This window comes from Salvia splendens, chromosome 3, assembly GCF_004379255.2.
Source record: "Salvia splendens isolate huo1 chromosome 3, SspV2, whole genome shotgun sequence".
Taxonomy (NCBI): Eukaryota; Viridiplantae; Streptophyta; class Magnoliopsida; order Lamiales; family Lamiaceae; genus Salvia; species Salvia splendens.
Window position 1 is genome coordinate 34,605,026 of NC_056034.1, and position 18,866 is coordinate 34,623,891.

At 39.4% G+C, this 18,866-nt stretch overlaps 2 protein-coding genes across 2 annotated transcripts; one reads left to right on the forward strand and one right to left on the reverse strand.

The window, feature by feature from the left end:
- Window positions 1-9,128: 9,128 nt before the first annotated feature.
- Window positions 9,129-10,636, forward strand: LOC121795768. The gene is made up of 3 exons (XM_042194365.1): window positions 9,129-9,345; window positions 9,422-9,592; window positions 10,247-10,636. Exons 1-3 carry the CDS (start codon window positions 9,206-9,208, stop codon window positions 10,488-10,490), a joined length of 555 nt encoding a protein of 184 aa, XP_042050299.1. The 5' UTR covers window positions 9,129-9,205; the 3' UTR covers window positions 10,491-10,636.
- A 59-nt stretch (window positions 10,637-10,695) lies between these two features.
- LOC121795767 (plasma membrane ATPase 4-like) lies at window positions 10,696-18,283 on the reverse strand. The gene is made up of 16 exons (XM_042194364.1): window positions 18,119-18,283; window positions 14,869-14,988; window positions 14,553-14,789; window positions 13,710-14,471; window positions 13,488-13,610; window positions 13,308-13,412; window positions 13,062-13,206; window positions 12,805-12,969; window positions 12,469-12,707; window positions 12,348-12,380; window positions 12,169-12,250; window positions 11,915-12,075; window positions 11,649-11,822; window positions 11,388-11,570; window positions 11,121-11,302; window positions 10,696-11,026 (listed from the first exon to the last, which is right to left on the reverse strand). Exons 1-16 carry the CDS (start codon window positions 18,173-18,175, stop codon window positions 10,930-10,932), a joined length of 2,865 nt encoding a protein of 954 aa, XP_042050298.1. The 5' UTR covers window positions 18,176-18,283; the 3' UTR covers window positions 10,696-10,929.
- Window positions 18,284-18,866: the final 583 nt, after the last annotated feature.

Here is an 18,866-nt window from a genome sequence, read left to right on the forward strand (position 1 = left end):
TTATATAGTTTGTGAATAAGTAATTCTTTTTTTTGCACTCAGCTTAGAATATTACTCCTTTATGTCACTGAAAAATATGAACTCTTTTCTTTCTAATCATTTCCTGAAAAGTATAAACTTTTTAATTTTAAAAAACTATTTTCTCTCTAATGAGGTGAGACTCATTCTTCATTGGCAATACTTTAAAAAATTTTTTTCTATTTCTCTTATTTTTCCAATTATATATTAAAACCCGCGCTGAATCAAATATTCTTACTTTTCGGGGACGGGGGAGTATTGATTTTCCCACCTTTATTCTTGGGCACGGGTTTTTGTCAAGAAACGAAAAAGGAATGTCCTACACACCAAGAAAGGAAAGGAGAATAAACCACTCTATTTTAGGTAGAAGAATCAAATTAATAGGGAATTGATACAATTAGGGCTGAATTGATTTTTCCTTATTTATCATACGTCTATACCTATATAAAGTGATGTATTGTACACAAATGATATACAAGAAAAGAAATACAAACCAATGACTTATGCTATCAATCTCTCCTCTCTCGATTACCATCTTTAAGATGGTATCAGAGCAGGCTATCCTCCTTCCTTCCAACGATTAAAACCCCAGCCCTGGAAAAAACCAGAAAAAAACCATGTCAGATATAGAAAACTCCGATACATAATCACCTCCAAAAATGCCAAAAACCAATCCAACAAACACCACAAGCTTCCCAATGGAATTTGCTGCCCAGTTTGCAGAATTTCTCAAACAAAGTCTCAGAATTCCCGAAAATTCGGACTAATCATCGACCTCCCAACCACCAAATTCAAACCAACCTGAATCCTTTGGAGAAATCTCCATCAAAACCAAACTTAATGGGGATAATTACCCCCTATGGGTTAATCTCATGGAACGAGCAATTGGGGGGAAGGGATTGACCTCTCATATTGCTGGAGTTTCAAAACCCCCCAACCTGCGATCCCGGCTACACGAAATGGCAGCAACAGGATCACTGCGTGTTCAACTGGATTATCAACAACCTCGAAACAGAACTTGTGAACGAAGTGTCAAGGTACGCGACAGCCAGAGACCTCTGGGAAGGTCTGGCTGTCACTTACGGAAGTGGGTCTGATTCATTTCAGATCTACGATTTGCACAGACAAGCCATGACAATCAAACAGGGCAACATGACCTTGGAAGGCCTATGGAACAAGATGCAAGACTTGTGGATATCAATTGATACTCGAGACCCCAGCCCAACAGATGTGGAAAACTACAACAAACGAGAACAGCGCCATCGTCTATACCAGTTCCTAAGTGCCCTAGACGACAGATATGCGAGCATCAAGAGGGAAATAATGGATAAAGACTCGTTACCATCAGTCCGGAAGGCGTACGGAATGGTACGAAGGCAGGCAATTAACGACGGTGTTCTCGGAGTCACAGAGCCATCAAACAATGGAATAGGCTCCGGACTCGCTGCCATTGACCGAAGCCGGCCATCACCGCAGCCCAATCAACCTTCACACACATCCAATCGGCCGTGGAACAACCGGAAGCCAGAAGTAGACAAAAGTAAGCTTACCTGCACCCATTGTGGGGGAAAGAGGCACACCCGAGAAGGATGCTTCCTCCGAATCGGCTACCCAGAATGGTGGGATGAGATGAAGAAGGCGAGGGCTGCTAGAAATCGAAATCAAGGGGGACGGGCTGCCGTCTTCACCAGCGACCAGCCGTGGGGTCACGGCGGAGAAGCGGCGACACAAGGAGGACCGACTACCGGCATCCGAACAGCCGGGAATCAATTCTGGAATCAAGGATCACCGACGGCAGCCGCAATTGGAGCCTGGAATGGGGAGACCCGTGCTACCAGCGCCGGTACCACCGGTGCAGCACCGACGAGCAATAGCGGCACGCAGCCAGCGAGGACCCAGCCGGGAGAAGAAGGGGGTGCGGCGATGTCGATTAGGGCGTCTGGAGGTAATGGGGGGTTAATCAAGTTTAACCCCTCAGTTTTTCGCAATTCCCTATTCTACCCCATAACTCCCATTTATTACATTTTAGTCCTCCTAACCTCCCAGATTTATATAATCAGCCCCATTCTACCCACTTATTAACCCATACACCCACATACTCAAAAAAATTCGAAAATAAACCGAAAAAAACTCACATGATGAAGCCCAAGGCCCAAAATAATACATACCTTGATATTGAGCCCAGTATAGAATGTACAAATTCCTTCCAATCTTTAGCTCTCTCATCTACCTTCACTGAAACCTAAGAAAAAGACTATCATTGGATTTTTTATTGTGGGGCCACGGATACCATGTCGTTCGATATCTCTGATTTTAAGGATGTCTCTAGTACTCGGAAAAAATACATTCGAACTGCTAGTGGGGAAGTTGCACATGTTCAAGGGGCGGGGACTATTACCATCTCGCCTAAATTGAGTCTTTCAAATTGTTTATATGTCTCTTCCTTGTCCCATAAGTTGGTGTCTGTTAGTCAAGCGACGAGGGAACTTCACTGTAACCTACTAATGAAGCCTGGCTTTTGCGTTTTACAGGATACGAGGACGGGGGAGATAGTTGGGCGTGGCACTGAACACCAAGGACACTACTATGTGGATAGGATGGCTCAACAGGGTACCGCGATGCTGACTCAAGGACTGACTGACAGACAGACCTGGCTTTGGCACCGTCGATTAGGACATCCATCCATAGGATATTTACGTTTGCTTTTTCCTGATTTAGCCACTTCACATCCTTTAAATTGTGAGACATGTTTTTTGGCCAAAAGCCATCGACATTCATATAAACTCAATAATACTCGAGCAAACTTTGTTTTCTCTTTAATCCACTCTGATGTCTGGGACCCGCACCTGTCACTAGTGATAATGGCTTTCGATATTTTTTGCTATTCGTTGATGATTGTTCTAGAATGACATGGGTATATTTTTTAAACTCTAAATCCGAGGTTTTTGACAAATATACCTAATTCTATAACCTCATACACACCCAATACAAACAAAATATCCAAATTCTTAGAACAGATAATGGTGGAGAATATGTAAACACCAAAATGAAAAATTTCTTCACTGAAAAAGGCCTAGTCCACCAAACCACATGTGCTTATACACCCGAACAAAATGGGGTAGCAGAAAGGAAGAATAGGATACTCTTAGAAATGACCCGGGCCCTACTCATCGAATCCCATATCCCAAACTCCTTCTGGCCCGAGGCCGTATCTACTGCAGTTTATCTCCTCAACCGACTCCCAACCCATGCCTTACACTTTAAAACTCCCTTAGACTATCTCTCCGCCTATACGAGTATCCCATATTCTCTTACCCTCGAACCAAAGGTGTTTGGATGCTCAGTGTTTGTCCACATTCCAAAAACAAAACAGATTCAAAATTTCCCCAAATGCTGTTAAGTGTGTGTTTTTGGGGTACGAAAAAAACCAAAAGGGATACCGATGTTATGACCCCAAAACACGATACCTCCATACCACCCTGAATTGTGACTTTGTTGAGACCGAATACTTTTACCACCAACTTAGCAGTCAGGGGGAGAAAAGGACACAGACTCGCTAAGTTGGCTCCATACTCCATCATCCCTACCTATCCCAAACCAACAAATCCCTACACCCAGTCCTACCTCCAGTCCAATGCCTACACCCAGTCCTACCTCCAGTCCAATGCCAGAATCTGCGCAAGATGTCGGTCCACTAGAGGATGTTAGCATACCCGTCGAGCCGACCTCATCCGCCCATGTACAGCCCGAGAGGTTCAATGCTTCTACCCTGTTAACTCCGTCTTCAAGTCCTGAGGTAAGCCCCGGTACTCATAACAGTTCCCAAGTTAGCACTGACAGTGTAAGACAGGAATACAGTGAGGCTCAACAGGAGGAGTCAAGCACGAGCAGATCGGCTCGTTACTTACCACCCAGAAGTACGAGAGGTGTACCACCAAAACGGTACTCTCCAGATTGGCAGGGGCGGAAACCTAGATACTCAATAGCAAACACTGTGAATGGACAATACACGGAGATGGCCCGGGCTTTTGAAGCAGCACTTTACGAAGAAGTCGATATTCCTCAGTCATGGCAAGAGGCGATGGAACACAAACACTGGAGAGAGGCCATGAAAAAAGAAATGGACGCTCTAATGAAAAATGGCACATGGGAACAATGTAGCTTGCCAAATGGAAAGAAACCTGTAGGTTGCAAATGGGTGTTTACTATCAAACGGCGAGCAGATGGATCAATCGAGAGATACAAAGCGAGATTGGTGGCGAAAAGATACACCCAGACCTATGGGATAGACTACGATGAAACTTTTTCTCCAGTGGCCAAAATGAGTACAGTTCGCACCTTGTTAGCCATAGCAGCTTGTAAAGACTGGCCACTACACCAGTTTGATGTAACGAACGCCTTTCTACATGGAGAGTTGAAGAAGAACGAGGAAGTGTATATGGAGGTTCCCCCAGGGTTCTTGGGAGAGTTTGGAAGAGGGCAAATATCCAAGCTAAAGAAGACTCTCTACGGGCTGAAGCAGTCACCTAGAGTGTGGTTTGGGCGATTCTGCCAGGCCATGACAAAATATGGCTATAAACAGAGTAATGCAGATCATATCTTGTTCTTGAAGAAAAGAGAAGGAAAGATAACATGTCTAATCATCTATGTTGACGACATGATCATTACGGGCGATGACATCGAGGAAATTGAAGAGCTGAAGAAGAGTCTGTCACAGGAATTCGAGATGAAAAACCTTGGGGCAATGAAGTACTTTCTGGGGATCGAAGTCCTGAGATCAAAGAGGGGAATCTTTCTAAGACAGAAAAAATATGTCTTAGACTTACTCGCAGAAACAGAACTACTCGAATGTAAGCCAGCTGAGACTCCAATCGTGATGAATCACGGTCTGAAGATCACTGAAGGTGCCACTATGACTGATCGATAAAGGTATCAACGCCTTGTGGGGAAACTGATCTACCTCGCCCATACAAGGCCGGACATTGCATATGCTGTAAGGGTGGTGAGTCAGTTCATGCATAAGCCGCAGGAAGAACATATGGAAGCTGCCCTCAGGATTGTACGGTACTTAAAGGGAACAGCAGGATATGGCGTACTGCTCGAAAGGAAAGAGAATCTGGAAGTAGAGGGGTACACGGATGCTGATTGGGCCAGTAACCCGAACGTTAGAAGGTCTACAGCAGGATATTTCACCTTCGTTGGTGGAAACTTGGTTACTTAGAGAAGTAAGAAGCAGAAAGTGGTGGCATTGTCTAGTGCCGAAGCAGAGTTCCGTGGAGTAAAGAGTGGAATCACGGAGATCTTATGGTTGCGAAGATTACTCACAGAAATTGGTTTCCCTCCGAAAGGAAAAAGCCGACTTTTTTGTGACAATAAAGCAGCCATTATTATCTCGGAAAATCCGGTCCAACATGATAGGACCAAGCACGTGGAAGTTGATCGTCACTTTATCAAAGAAAAGTAGATGGGGGTATCATCGAACTTCCATTCGTTCGGTCCGAAGAACAACTGGCGGATATTCTAACTAAGGCGGTACATGCCAAGGTGTTCAAGGAAGTTCTGACCAAGTTGAGTATCGGAGATGTCGTTACTCAACTTGAGGGGGAGTGTCAAGAAAGGAAAAAGTAATGTCCTACACAACCAAGAAAGGAAAGGAGAATAAACCACTCTATTTTAGGTAGAAGAATCAAATTAATAGGAAATTGATACAATTAGGGCTGAATTGATTTTTCCTTATTTATCATACGTCTATACCTATATAAAGTGATGTATTGTACACAAATGATATACAAGAAAAGAAATACAAACCAATGACTTATGCTATCAATCTCTCCTCTCTCGATTACCATCTTTAAGAGTTTTAGTCTTCAATAGCATAAATCCTTTTAATTTAATGCGAATTTCAAATTCATACTCCCTCCGTGCCGCGGTAATGGAAGCATTTTTTTCGGCACGTGATTTAAGAAAATTTATGTTAAATGAGTTAAGTAAAAGAAAAATAAAGTAGAAAGTGAAAAAGATAGAGAGATTAAAGGGTAAAGCAATTGAGAGGAAATGTGTTGACTTTTATTAAAAAGGGAAATGACCCCACTGCGATAGAAAGTATCGAAATGATAAAAATGACTGCACAATTATAGAACAAATAGAGTACAAGACTAGCTCAAGACTAAAACTAAAAATTACATAAAACATAGAACAAAATATTTAAATATTACACTAAAAATGATATGGAGTTCACCCCACAAAAATATTAGTACACTTAAAAGGATTTAGGTTTCATCCCACAAAAAAGATAGAACAAATTATAGACCAAGAACCTCTACAAAAAAATGATGGCAAGGCACACCTTCACAAAGCGACTAACCTCAGGTTAAGCCACAAAGCAACCATACCTCTAGGGACAGACCTAGTTCAGGCCAAGCCGCCGCTCCAGCGGGGGCTTGGGACTCCGTAACCCCACGTTGTTGTCCGTTGTTCGCCCAGATGTGTTCTCGATTGTTATATGAGATTTTCAGAAATAGAGAGATAAAGCATTGAAGAAGTAGCATTAATTGTAATTTGTTTTTGAGAGATTGTTTGATTAAAAGTGTTAAATTAGATTTAAATTTTAGTACTAGTATGTAATTAATAATTTTATATGGAGTATCAAAACTAGTTGAAATAAATAAGTAAAAACTAATCTTTTACAAAAATTATTATCCAATGAACTTCTATACGTGTATTAGAAGGAGGGTGTATTGATTTTATGTGTAGCATCATTAGTAATAATTTTTCTTTATTATGATAACATGTTTTTAAATTTCAATAAAAATATTAATTTTCTAAACTTAGTTCCACTTTTTTTATGTGATTTGATATTTTTACAAACCAAACAAATAACAAACTGAATTATATTTTTATATTTTTTTATTATTATTTTAAAAAAAATTATCCCCGGCTACTTAAGTTTTCTGGTTCCGTCCCTGCATACCTCCACTATGGGATCCAGACATTATCAACCGAAATGGAGAGGAATACTTTCAAAACTAACTCTAGAATCAAATCTAACTATCATAAAAACTAGGGGTGCTTATTCGGCTGGTTCCGGTTAGAACCGGACCGGTTGACCGGTTAACCGGTTACAAAATCTTCTAAATTCAAGAACCGGAACCAGAACTGATCGGTTCCGGTCTGGAACCAAAGAACCGGTTTGCCATCAAATTTTAATTAAATTTTTACTTGAATAAAAATTTAAATAATTCAATACCAAAAAAATTAATAATCCTACATCTAAAAATATAAATTTTCATGAATTTTATAGCTAAAAATACAAATAAACATAAGTCCAATACAAACTAACAAAGCAAAAATATTCATCATCCAATACATAAAAATTTAAGCAATTAAATACCTTATTAAAGTCCAAGATCTAAAAGTATTCGATAAGTCAATATCTTAATTATAAAATAGGGTTAAGAAACCTGAATAATAGTATTAGTATATTAAGTGATTAATAGTATTAGTATATTAAGTTATATTCTCATGAAATTATAAAATATAAATTAAAAATTAAATTAAAATTTAATCTGGTTCCTCATTAGGAACTGATCGGTTCCGGTTCTAACCGGAACCGGCTTTATCAAAAAATTAGGAACCGGTACCGGAAGTTCCTCAATTAACCGATCGGTTCCGATTCTGATTCCAGTTAACCGAGAACCGATTAAGCACCCTTAATAAAAACATCTAAAACATTTTATATTAAAAATGACATTTTACTAAATACTATAAAATTTAAATGACAATCAAATTCCATAATTAAAATACTAAAATTTCAATTTATTAAAAGCCATAAAATACGTAATGTTTATAGAATTGGCTATTCTTTGTCAAATCTTGTCCAAATGTATTAATTTAGATCTTCCTGGAGTTGGATGTGGACTTGGGCATCGCGCGTCGTTGCCCGAAGGAGTATGTGCTCGCGAAATGACTTCGGTGCACCCCGGTGTTAATTGAAGTGAAGAGAAAATGAAGAGACGAGATGCGGTAAGATTTGGGGTAGAGATGTCAAGTGGGCCGGCCCGGCCCAAGCCCGCCAAGGCCTGCCTATATTGAGACCCGGGCCCATGTCTGAGGCGGGCTGGGCCGGGCTTTTTCTAATTTTGCTAAGCCCGGCCCAGCCCGGGCCCACTTGTCATGTGGGCCCTGGGCCGGGCTGGGCTTTGTTTAAATTTTTTGTTTAAGTATTTTAAAGATATCCTAAATGTATTATATGCAAAAATAAAACATATAACTTGTATTTTTATATCTCATTAACTAAATCTAAATTTAATAATGTGTTTAAGTTCATTTATTGACTTTGTATCAATAACATTTTTCATCTTCTATATTCTATTTAAAAGTAAGTGTATAACTAAAAGAATAACTAATATTATTAGTTTTGTCAGTAGATGATGACATATGAGTTGATGTTGTATTTTAAAAGCTACAAGTATATGAACTAACTAACAAATTTAAAAAATTCTATAATTATCATCGTTTGAATACGTAATATTCTTAAACTTAAACTTCACAATCATCTTTTTTACATCTTGGATAAAAAAATTATTAACAAAAAGTAGATGTAATCAAGGTTGAATGTTTCACTCATGATTTAGTTGGAAACTTATGTTGATATTAAACTATTACTGTTTGAGTCCATTCGGAGGCACCCAAAATATTGGAATGATATAAACAAAATTAACATCTCTCGTGCACAAGATGACATGCATAAATAGAGAAATATACTACTATTAGTGATTAATCACCTAATTACATTAAAAAAACTAATTATAGAAGGTGGGCTTCTGATGGGCCCGGGTCTGGACTGGGCTTCGGATGGTCCTGGGCCTGGGTTTACAAAATGGCCCAATTGGAGCTCATCTCAACTGATGAGCCCAGCCCACGCTTCGTTTCACTGGTGGGCCGGGCCTTGGCCGAGCTGACCCAGGCCAGTTGACAACTCTAATTTGGGATTAGGATAATTGAATTGATTAAATGATAGGGGTTAATTATATTTGGAAATCCTTGTGAGTCCACGTGTCAGCATTCAGGATCGTGAGTTAGCAATTGAAGAGCCCCAAAAAATCAGTAATCCTCGGAGTCTGCTAGAAGAGGAATAGGAAGAGTTTATTCCAAATCCACACACAGTCTAACTGATAGCTGCCCAACGATGTCAGTTGCTTTAATCTCCCTCTCAAACCCTTTCACACTGAGACCAGCAACACCAATCATCCTCCCAGCTGCCGGAAATCACTTTTCCATATCCTGTCGGCACGCTGAAGGAGACCGCACCAATAATGATTCCACAAGGTAGTAATTACTAATTCCACACACTTGAATTTCTTTTCTTCCATCATCTACTTCTTCAATCTTATCATACTGGCAGGATAAGTGAGAATCAGCTCTCCAAGCTGGCTTTGGCTGCCATGGCGGCTGGGGTATTGACACTCGGATCTGTTGATCCCGCCGCCGCCGCTAAAACTGGTGGCAGGGTTGGTGGCCAAGCTTTCCGCCCATCGGCGCCACGAGCATCGGCCCCAAGACCCAACACTTCAAGGTAATTTATCCGTTCTTGATCGTAGTATTATCTCCATCCCAAGATAGTTAAGCTGCTTCTTTGCACACAAGTATTGAAAAATTGATGTTTAAAGTGTTAAAGTAGGAAAGAAAATGAAGTAGAGAAAACGGAATTGTAATAAGTTGCTAACTATTCATTCGTTGTTAACTGCTAATTATGTCAAAAGTCTTGTTATTAATGTCACGCAAAAGCATTTGTATGTCAATCAAATTTTGTTGAAATACTTGTTGACATTTATTTTTACATGTCAACAAGAAGACGGTTGACATATATAGTAAGACTGTTGACATAGTTAGCAGTTAGCAACCTAATATGACCCGCAGAAAATAGCTCTCTACTAACGAAAAAGAATACTTATGACTAAACTACCTTGGAAGGAAGAGAGTAATTTATTTTGCTTCTGACTTACTTTTGGATAGCTAACTTTTTTAGGTACAAATGATGCTTACGAAATTTGGAATTTTTTCGTTATACTCGCACAATACCTTCTCTTGATGTGCTAGCTAGGTCTTGCAGATATTTAGCTTCTTTTAACCTTGTGAGTCGCCATTATTATCAATGTACACAACGTTTATAGAACGGAGGAGCAATGCGCTATGATGGCTGGCCGACTTAAAACTTTAATGGTTGCAGGACGAATATATACGTGAACCCTCCAGTTGCGCCTCCTCTAGTGGGTGGGTATGGCTACGGCTTTGGTGTGCCATATTATGGCGGATGGGGCTGGTCTCCCTTCTCATTCTTCGCCCCAGCTCCAGGCATTGCTGTTGGCATTGGAGGGGGTTTCAATCTTTTCCTTCTCTTCATTGTTCTTGGGGCAGCTTCTGCATTTATTAGGAGATTGTTCAGATCAAGACAAGACGACGATGAATACTAAAACCACCAACTGAACCTAGATGTGGCTTGATTGTCGCAATACTTTGTCTGATCTTGGTGTTCCTATGTACATATTTCACTCTTAAAGAGACTACTACGACTGAAACTTCTTGTTTCATTGAAACAACATTCTTGAATCTTACAACATGCACATGAGTGAAGGACCATTTTATATATTAGCAAAGATAAATATGAAAGCTAGAGAGTGAAGATGGAAAAATAGAAGAACCTTAGTTATGAAAGAGTTGAAGATCAGCCCATTTTCTAGGGCAGCTTAACTGACATTACATTAAGAAACAAGAAACAGAAGAAATAATGAGGAAGCAGGCATCATGTTCTCCTCTCAAGAACAGTTTTATCTAAAAGGTTATCGTCTGTTCTTCGAAAATACTCTCTTGCCCCCGGAACAGCTCCTCGCGGTGATTTCATTAGGCTTCTGTCTAGACAGTGTAATGCTGCTGGATTGTCTCAATGTCGAGCCCCTTCAGCTTCACAACAGATTCAACGTGGCCCTTTAGTGTATGCAGCTCGCGCAGCCTGTGGAATAATGGCATACAAATTAGCCCATTTTCAAGTTTGGGCGGAAAACCATATGAATAATACATTCAACTAAAAGTTCAGTTTTTAGTACCTTGCAATCTCGGCTCTCCTCTTAGCCTGTTCTGCGATTTCTGACAACTCACGGTAGCTGCTCTTCTCGTTCAAGATATTGTTAGATTCTGGTGTTTGAAGTCCATGCAGAGTTCTTTGAGCATGAGCCCATTGAGCTTCTCTCTCTTCTTTTCCAAAATCTTTCTTGGTCGTGAACGCAGTCTGATTCAACGAGATCAGCATTAATTTTATACAATGAAGGGAATATAAATTACTTTCAGACTGCACACAAGAAATATATGCATACCTTGTTGTCAAACAGGTTTTGCCACGCCTTTCCACTCAAGACGTAACGGATGGCGAACTTCATCAAGTCGAGGGGCACGTAAAAGACAATGCTGTAAATCCAGATAACACCAGCCCATCCCCAACCACATCCTTTAATTCTTGCAAAGCCCCAGTTGGCATACACAGCTATCAGAGTTGCAATCTGGGAAAAGGCAAAGTTTTTAGAGGAGGGATAAAAGAAGGATGCAACGATTTAATGAGAAAGGTTAACGTATTTTACCAGTTGAGCAATCGCGAAAGCAGTCAAGAGAAGAAATCCAGGGCGTTCCACAAATGACCAGCTGCGAGATCTGGTCACGAAGATAAGGGCTTGGCTAACAATACTCACTTGCAAGTATACGGCAGCCATCATTTCTTCCTCGTTATCTCTGATAGTTCTGACTCCAAATTTGTCCTGCAAATTAGTTTAGGTGGTGAGGTTTGGTTGCAAAATCTTGATAAAGAGGAGATAAAGAATAGAACTAAGTTCCTTGGTTGGATACATACTGGGAAAAAGTCGGTTTTGTAGATCAGCCAAAAGAAAATGACAGTCATTAGAGCAAGATAGCCTCCAAGAACTATGCCAGTGGCAAAAATCTCTTTCAACTTCCAGCTATCAGGCAATGGAGATGGCTTCACTCTATCCTTAGAGATGGTCATAATTGTACCTGTATCCATGGGAACCATACATTCATTACACTATGAAAAGTGGGAATGTAAATTGTAAATGCAAAATTATAAAGAAATGGACTGAATCTTACCATCATTCAGAATGGCAATGATCAAAACCATGAAGGGGGAGAAATCAAACTTCCAAATTAATGCAAGGAACATGAAGCCAAACTGCAAAGAAAGAAAGAAAGAATAACTCAAGGAATTAATCTCTGCGAAGAATGAAGGCAAAAGAATTTTCTGTGTTTAAGTAGCACAATCAACGTACCACAATACGGATGGTGATGGACACGGCATATATCTGGCAAACAGAAAACGTAACGCCTTAACTACAGCTTAACTTAAAAGGTGCAGTGAAAAGGTAGGCAATATGTGAATAATAAACTCACTGTATAGTTCTTCATTCTCTGGAAGATAGCTCTGCTGGTCAGCACTGCACTAATGATAACACTAAGCCCAGGTTCAGTTAGCACAATGTCAGATGCACTTCTTGCAGCATCAGTAGCGTCAGCAACAGCAATTCCGATATCTGCCTTCTTCAAAGCAGGGGCATCGTTGACACCATCGCCTGTCATTCCAACAATATGCTTTCTCTCCTGCAGTTTCTTCACGATTTCGTATTTGTGCTCTGTATGGCAACAAAAAAAGAATGTGAATTTTCATCCCCTATCGAAAAAGCTAGAGAACTATGATACAATATGATGTAAATGGGAAAAAAAACCCACCTGGGAAGACCCCGGCAAAACCATCTGCCTTCTCAATCAGTTCTTCAACAGGAAGGTGGGCTATAGACTCATCCTTGTGATTACCCAGTAAAGAAGCAGATGGATACATGTTTACTCCCATACCAAGTCTACGGCCAGTCTCCTTACCAATGGCAAGTTGGTCACCTAGAATTTGAAAAAAACAAGAAAGTATATTATATGATGAACTCAGAAGTGTCATTTGTTTTAAGGCCACCATATCATGATGGTAAATTTACCTGTAATCATTTTAACATTAACACCGAGGTTAAGAGCTCTGCGGATGGTCTCAGCACTGTCATGTCTGGGAGGATCAAAAAGGGATAAGAGTCCAATAAATTGCCATGGACCACCCGGGGCATCCTTCGATTTCTCTGGAACTTCCTGAAAACACGAGACAATCATTGAGAAACCGGGAGTCTTGATAGGGTTGACATGTAAATGAAGGAAAAGGAAAGTCTGAATGAACTCTATTGATATCGGACCTGTCTGGCAACAGCCAAAGACCGAAGTCCACGCTCAGCAAATTTATCTATAACACTGTGAACCTTTTTCTTTAAGTCTTCTCTGCAGTTGCATAGGGTCAAAATCTGATAGCAGGGAAGAGCAGTTAGTACTGTTACAAGATTATATATAAGTTATTGGAGATGAATTATCAAGCAGACCTGTTCGGGAGCTCCCTTGCTAGCTCTGTGCCAGTTCCCTTGGTTGTCAATGTATGTCAAAGCAGTCCTTTTGTCCACCGGGTTGAAAGGGAAGAAGTGAACCTCTTTGATACCAGCTCTCGCCTAATAATCAAGTTCGTATAAAATATGAACTTTATGGACTTTAACATTTACGTTTATATGTGAAGAAATAAAGAAATGAAATGAAGAAATTTAGATTACCTCTTTTGGATCAGCAAGTGTACCAACAATGGCAGCATCAATAGCATCTTGGTTTTCAGTTCTGGATGCCCTTGCAGCAAGGAGTAGCACGTGCTCGGGATCCACACCCTTTGCAAAGACCTCGATCAAGGATTTATCAACAGTCAATTTGTTTAGGGTCAAAGTTCCAGTCTTGTCACTACACAAGACATCCATTCCAGCCATTTCCTCAATAGCAGTCATCCTCTTGGTGATAGCACCCTGCTGCGATAGCCTGTGGGATCCAATAGCCATGGTGACAGACAAGACAGTGGGCATAGCAATGGGAATACCTCCAATCAAAAGAACAAGGAGGTTATCTATCCCCTTTCTGTATGGTCTGCGCTGGATTGGGTACATCACTATGATCTCGGCCACCATACCAACAGCAATGGAGCAGATACAGAAGTTACCGATTGCAGTGAGCACTTTCTGAAAGTGTCCCACCTGGTTGGTGCTGTCCACTAGATGTGCCGCCTTTCCAAAGAAAGTGTGAACACCGGTGGCAATAACTACTGCTTCTAGTTCACCCTGTTTGCAAGTCGAGCCAGAGAAAACTTCATCATACGCGTTCTTGGTCACTGGAAGGGATTCTCCTGTGAGAGCAGACTGGTCAATCTTTAAAGGATCGCCTTCAAGAAGACGAGCATCAGCAGGGACAATATCTCCCAGCTTAATGCTGATAATGTCTCCAGGTACCAGAATAGCAGCTTCCTGCTCACTCCATCGACCATCCCTGAGAACCTGGTTTTAAACATATACGTATTGTTAATCACAAGAAACTGTAACTTAGACTAGGTGTTATGTTCATGTATATTATTATACCTTTGTTTTGGGAGCAAGACCAGCCATAAGGGCTGCAGCAGCATTTCCTGCGTTGTTCTCCTCGATGAAACTTATAGTAGAGTTGATAACAAGCAGGCAAACAATACCAACGAAATCCTGCCAATCCGGGGGCTTTCCGCCTCCATTAGCCAGCGCAATGGCCATGATAGCTGCAGCCTCCATGACCCAAGAGAGTGGATTCCACATGAAACCAAGGAACTTGAGAAATTTGCTTTCCTGTACCACATTATTTGAAATCATGATGTTGTCTCATACAATGTTTAAATCATCAAAGAAGCAAGAAACTGGTCTATACCTTCTTCTCTTCCAACTTGTTGGGGCCAAAAATTTGAAGCCTGTTGGTCCCTTCGTCGGCACTCAGTCCCTCCCTGGTGCATTTCAGTTGCTCAAACACTTCCTCAATTGGGACTTTCTCCTGTTATTTGACCAAGGAAAAAAAGGTCAGTTCTGGACATGAACTATATATCAAAATTTTTGCTATAATTATATGCATGGATAAATTGATCATGACAGTGTAACAAAAATCAGTAAAATTGATTACCAGCTCTCTCCTTCTGGCTTGTTAAATTGTTACATGATTGAAATAAAGACTTCACAATCATAAATAAGGTCAATTTTGATTCTACTATTCATTAAATATAAATAAAGATGAATCTACTCTCAAATACTATTTCAAATAACATCCAAATATTTAACACCACACTTATACAGATTATTAAAAAACGATGTCTAGTTGATAATCAACAATCACCAATTCTCCAATTGTTCTTCATAGTTGTCATTTTCATTTACTACTTCTAAAAAATTGAATCATTTCTAGTCAACTCAACTTTCATGTTACCATAGTCCTTCAACAGTAATTACTTTATTAGGCCATCTGCAACGATGTCTCTTATCCGTCTCTTAACCGTCTCATCTCTTCACTATTCATGGGCCCCACTGGGTCCCACTGTACTTTTCACCTATCTCTTAACTAAAAGACAGCACATGTATCCCTCCATCTCTTAATCATCTCATCCCTTAACTATTCATTCAATTTCATTTTTTATTTTTATTTCCAACAAATTCAATTAATAAAAAAACACTTAATTAAATAAAATAAAATTACAACTTAAAATTCTAAAAAAAATAAAAAACCACATTAATAAAATCCTAAAAAAATAAAAAATGTATAATTTAAAATCTTCCGCTCACTCTCTCTAAATTCAAAATCTCAAAACTCAAAGAAGCAGAAGAAAGAGTTGTCTAATGATGATTATATGCGTCTACTGGTTGCCAAATTTTGCCCAAATGTACTGCATTAGATCCTCGTTGCCGTCTCGTCTCGGAGAGACGAGACCGAGACGGATAAGAGACGCGTCGCGGATGCTCTTATCATTTATCTTTAATACATCAGTAACTATCCCATCTCATTAAATAAAAAAGCTGACTTTTAAATATCTTTAATCCCATTTTCCAACAACCCCACAAGAAAAAAACATTAATGTCAACAATCAACAAAGGGAGCTGACTAAATTTAGTCAGCCACAAAATGTTCAAACAATTTGAAAAATTAAAACCTTTTTAGTTGAAAAAAAAGTGTGATTGCAGAAAAAATTCACATAAACAAGTAATATTGTGAAAAAGCAAACCAATGTGCCCAAACTGTTCATTCACATGAAATAGTACAAACGGTCATGTGGGCCCCAGATACATGGACAATATAGCCATTGACTTTCTAAGAACGTGTTTGGGGCCCACCCAAATCCGCAAAGAATGGCCTTCGTTACGCAGCCAATAACAATACAGTTTAGCGGGTGCCACTTTCACATGGGCCCACACTCTTGGAATTTAGGGGATGATGAAACTCCTCAATTTAGTTTAAGGGTTAAAATAGACTTATTTTACGAATTTAATAATTTGAGAATACATAAAAACATTAACATTAAATAATTTAGTCTGGTAGTCCATGAGTAAGGGCACACTATTACATGAAAAAAAGGTCGTACTACCAAGAATTAAGAAATACACTTACAAAAGGTTGCGTTTCCCAAAACGAAAAAAATCGTGAGGTGAAACGTACCACGGATAAAGTAGCTATACAAAAATTAATTTTCACACACATCTATCACTAATTACCCCATTTTTATATTGAAAACATAGTAAGTAGAGATAAAATTAAGCAACATACCAAACTTCAAAGCCATACACGGCCAAACTCTAGTGAAATAGGGATTGTACAAAAGTGGCTTTTCCAATTTTTATAAACAGAGCATCCTTTAGAATTACTCAAATTGTTATATCATAAAACAAATTAAACGCAATTGATCCCTAAAAAAAGAAAAAAAATACTATTGTTAGGCCGATAAAGATAGGCCAACAGCTACATGTGCTAGCATAAGAATATATTCACATATCCGTTTTTAGAGCATCTCTAATGGCGGACGTCCGGTCGGACATCCGCGATAGGCGACCGGGACGTCCATCATTGTAACGAAGCAACTCGGATACAGACGTCCCGTAAGGACGTCGGATGTCCTCGGACGTCCGTGCGATGGGCGGGCGGACGTCCGCCATTGTGGCGTGGGTCGGACGTCCGGTATTATTTTTTTTAAAAAAAACTCTATATATACGGCTCGTTGAACTTTATTACTATGTAAATTTTTTTTTCAAATCATGTATGTTTTTTTTAAGGAAGTTGTTAATTTTTCCCGTTCGTATTCGTGTTGAAATTTTATTTCCGTAAACGTAAATTGTTTTATTTGTGAATTTATGATTTTTTTTATTGCGGGAAGTCCTAGTGGGAAGGGCGGATTGTGCAGGGAAAGTCCTAGTGACGTGGCCGGAGGTGTTTTTGGGAAGTCCTAGTGGATGTCCGAGTGGGACATCCGTGTCTTAGCTCTATTTCTTTCTCGTCCATTTTACACAAACTATTTTAGGATTCTTATACAACTTTGACTATATGTGTGTGTGCGTATTCTTAGCACTACTCGCACCTTTCTTTTTAGGCACGGAGATTAAGGAATGAGTGATAGACAAAGTCAACAATTACGGCTGTAGGTATAAATTGTTACTAAAAATGGAAAGAGTGCAAATAACTTGGGACGCCCAGAAAAGAAATAAGTGCAAGTAGTGCGGAACGGAGGGAGTACAACTTTGACTATATGTGTGTGTGTGCGCGTGAGAGAGAGAGACTATGTGAATAAGTACAAATTTTTGACAGAAAAAAGCGAGAGAGCGAAAACGATGGGAAACTGAAAAATGATGAAAACCATGGCACGGCGTGTTTATGTGTGTGTGGGGAAGATGAAGCAAAGCTTCTATCTAAATCTAATGGTCAAAATCTCTGAGAAACCTTTAGAATTCCCCTAAACAATCGATCCTATTTATGAAGAAAAGGAATCAAATGAAAAAACCAAAACAACACTTTATGCAGCAAGCAACAATCCGAATCGAGAAATTGAAAAAACAAATCTAGACAGAGCAGATCTTATTCCAATTAAATCAAATGAAAAAACGAAATTGAGAATCGATCAAATCAACAGAAGGAAGAAGAGAGATTATACCAGATCAACAGTCTCATTCTTGATTTCTTGGAGACTGAGTGTTTTATCACCACCCATGGCTGGCTAGATGTGAAGAGGAAGAGAGAAATGGAATAGTTCAGTGATGTAGTAATGAAAGAGCTCTCATTCCAAGAGAGGAAAATGGTTAGAAGAAATGCTCTGCCTCACACTCACACCCCCTTTTATATACTATACCTCTTCAAATATGAATTGGCTTCACCCGTCTCTCTCTAATTCATTTTTTTCTAATTTAAAATAATGAGTAATTAAAAAATCTATTCATATTTACTCCTGGTATAAATTAAAGGCACTTAATATCTGTACGTATCTTAGTATTGTCGCATTAACCTTTTCATAGCTGTATATATACTCCAGCAAATACCAATAATTGTTGATTGGCTCTGTATTTGAATCCAATGTGTATTAGTCCTATTTATGAAAAGTTATAATTATGGCTTGGCTATACTTGTGGCAAATTTTATCAAATGTATTTTTCCCAACAAAGTTAGATTTTGTATAAAATGTATTACCTCCGTCCCACGTTAAGCCGATTTGGTTGGTGGAATGTGGGGTCCACTTATCGTTTTATCATTATGGTAAAAATGAAATATGATTCTTATTATGAGACGAATCGAAATGAAAAAAATGTGACGTATGTAACTTATGTGATTAAGGTAGTATACGTATAGGGTGTCTGTATGTATAATTAAGCGCATTAACTCTGTCTCTATCTTCCTACCGGTGCGTA

What these genes read in the sequence shown, in the direction of transcription:
- LOC121795768 (XM_042194365.1), top strand. Translation starts at nt 9,206, where the DNA reads ATGTCAGTTGCTTTAATCTCCCTCTCAAACCCTTTCACACTGAGACCA. An exon ending in ACCAATAATGATTCCACAAG is followed by an intron (nt 9,346 to 9,421) that starts GTAGTAATTACT and finishes TCATACTGGCAG; the next exon opens with GATAAGTGAGAATCAGCTCT. An exon ending in CCAAGACCCAACACTTCAAG is followed by an intron (nt 9,593 to 10,246) that starts GTAATTTATCCG and finishes TAATGGTTGCAG; the next exon opens with GACGAATATATACGTGAACC.
- LOC121795767 (XM_042194364.1), bottom strand. Translation starts at nt 18,175, where the DNA reads ATGGGTGGTGATAAAACACTCAGTCTCCAAGAAATCAAGAATGAGACT. An exon ending in TTTTGCCGGGGTCTTCCCAG is followed by an intron (nt 12,708 to 12,804) that starts GTGGGTTTTTTT and finishes GTTGCCATACAG; the next exon opens with AGCACAAATACGAAATCGTG. An exon ending in AAAACCTGTTTGACAACAAG is followed by an intron (nt 11,303 to 11,387) that starts GTATGCATATAT and finishes TCGTTGAATCAG; the next exon opens with ACTGCGTTCACGACCAAGAA.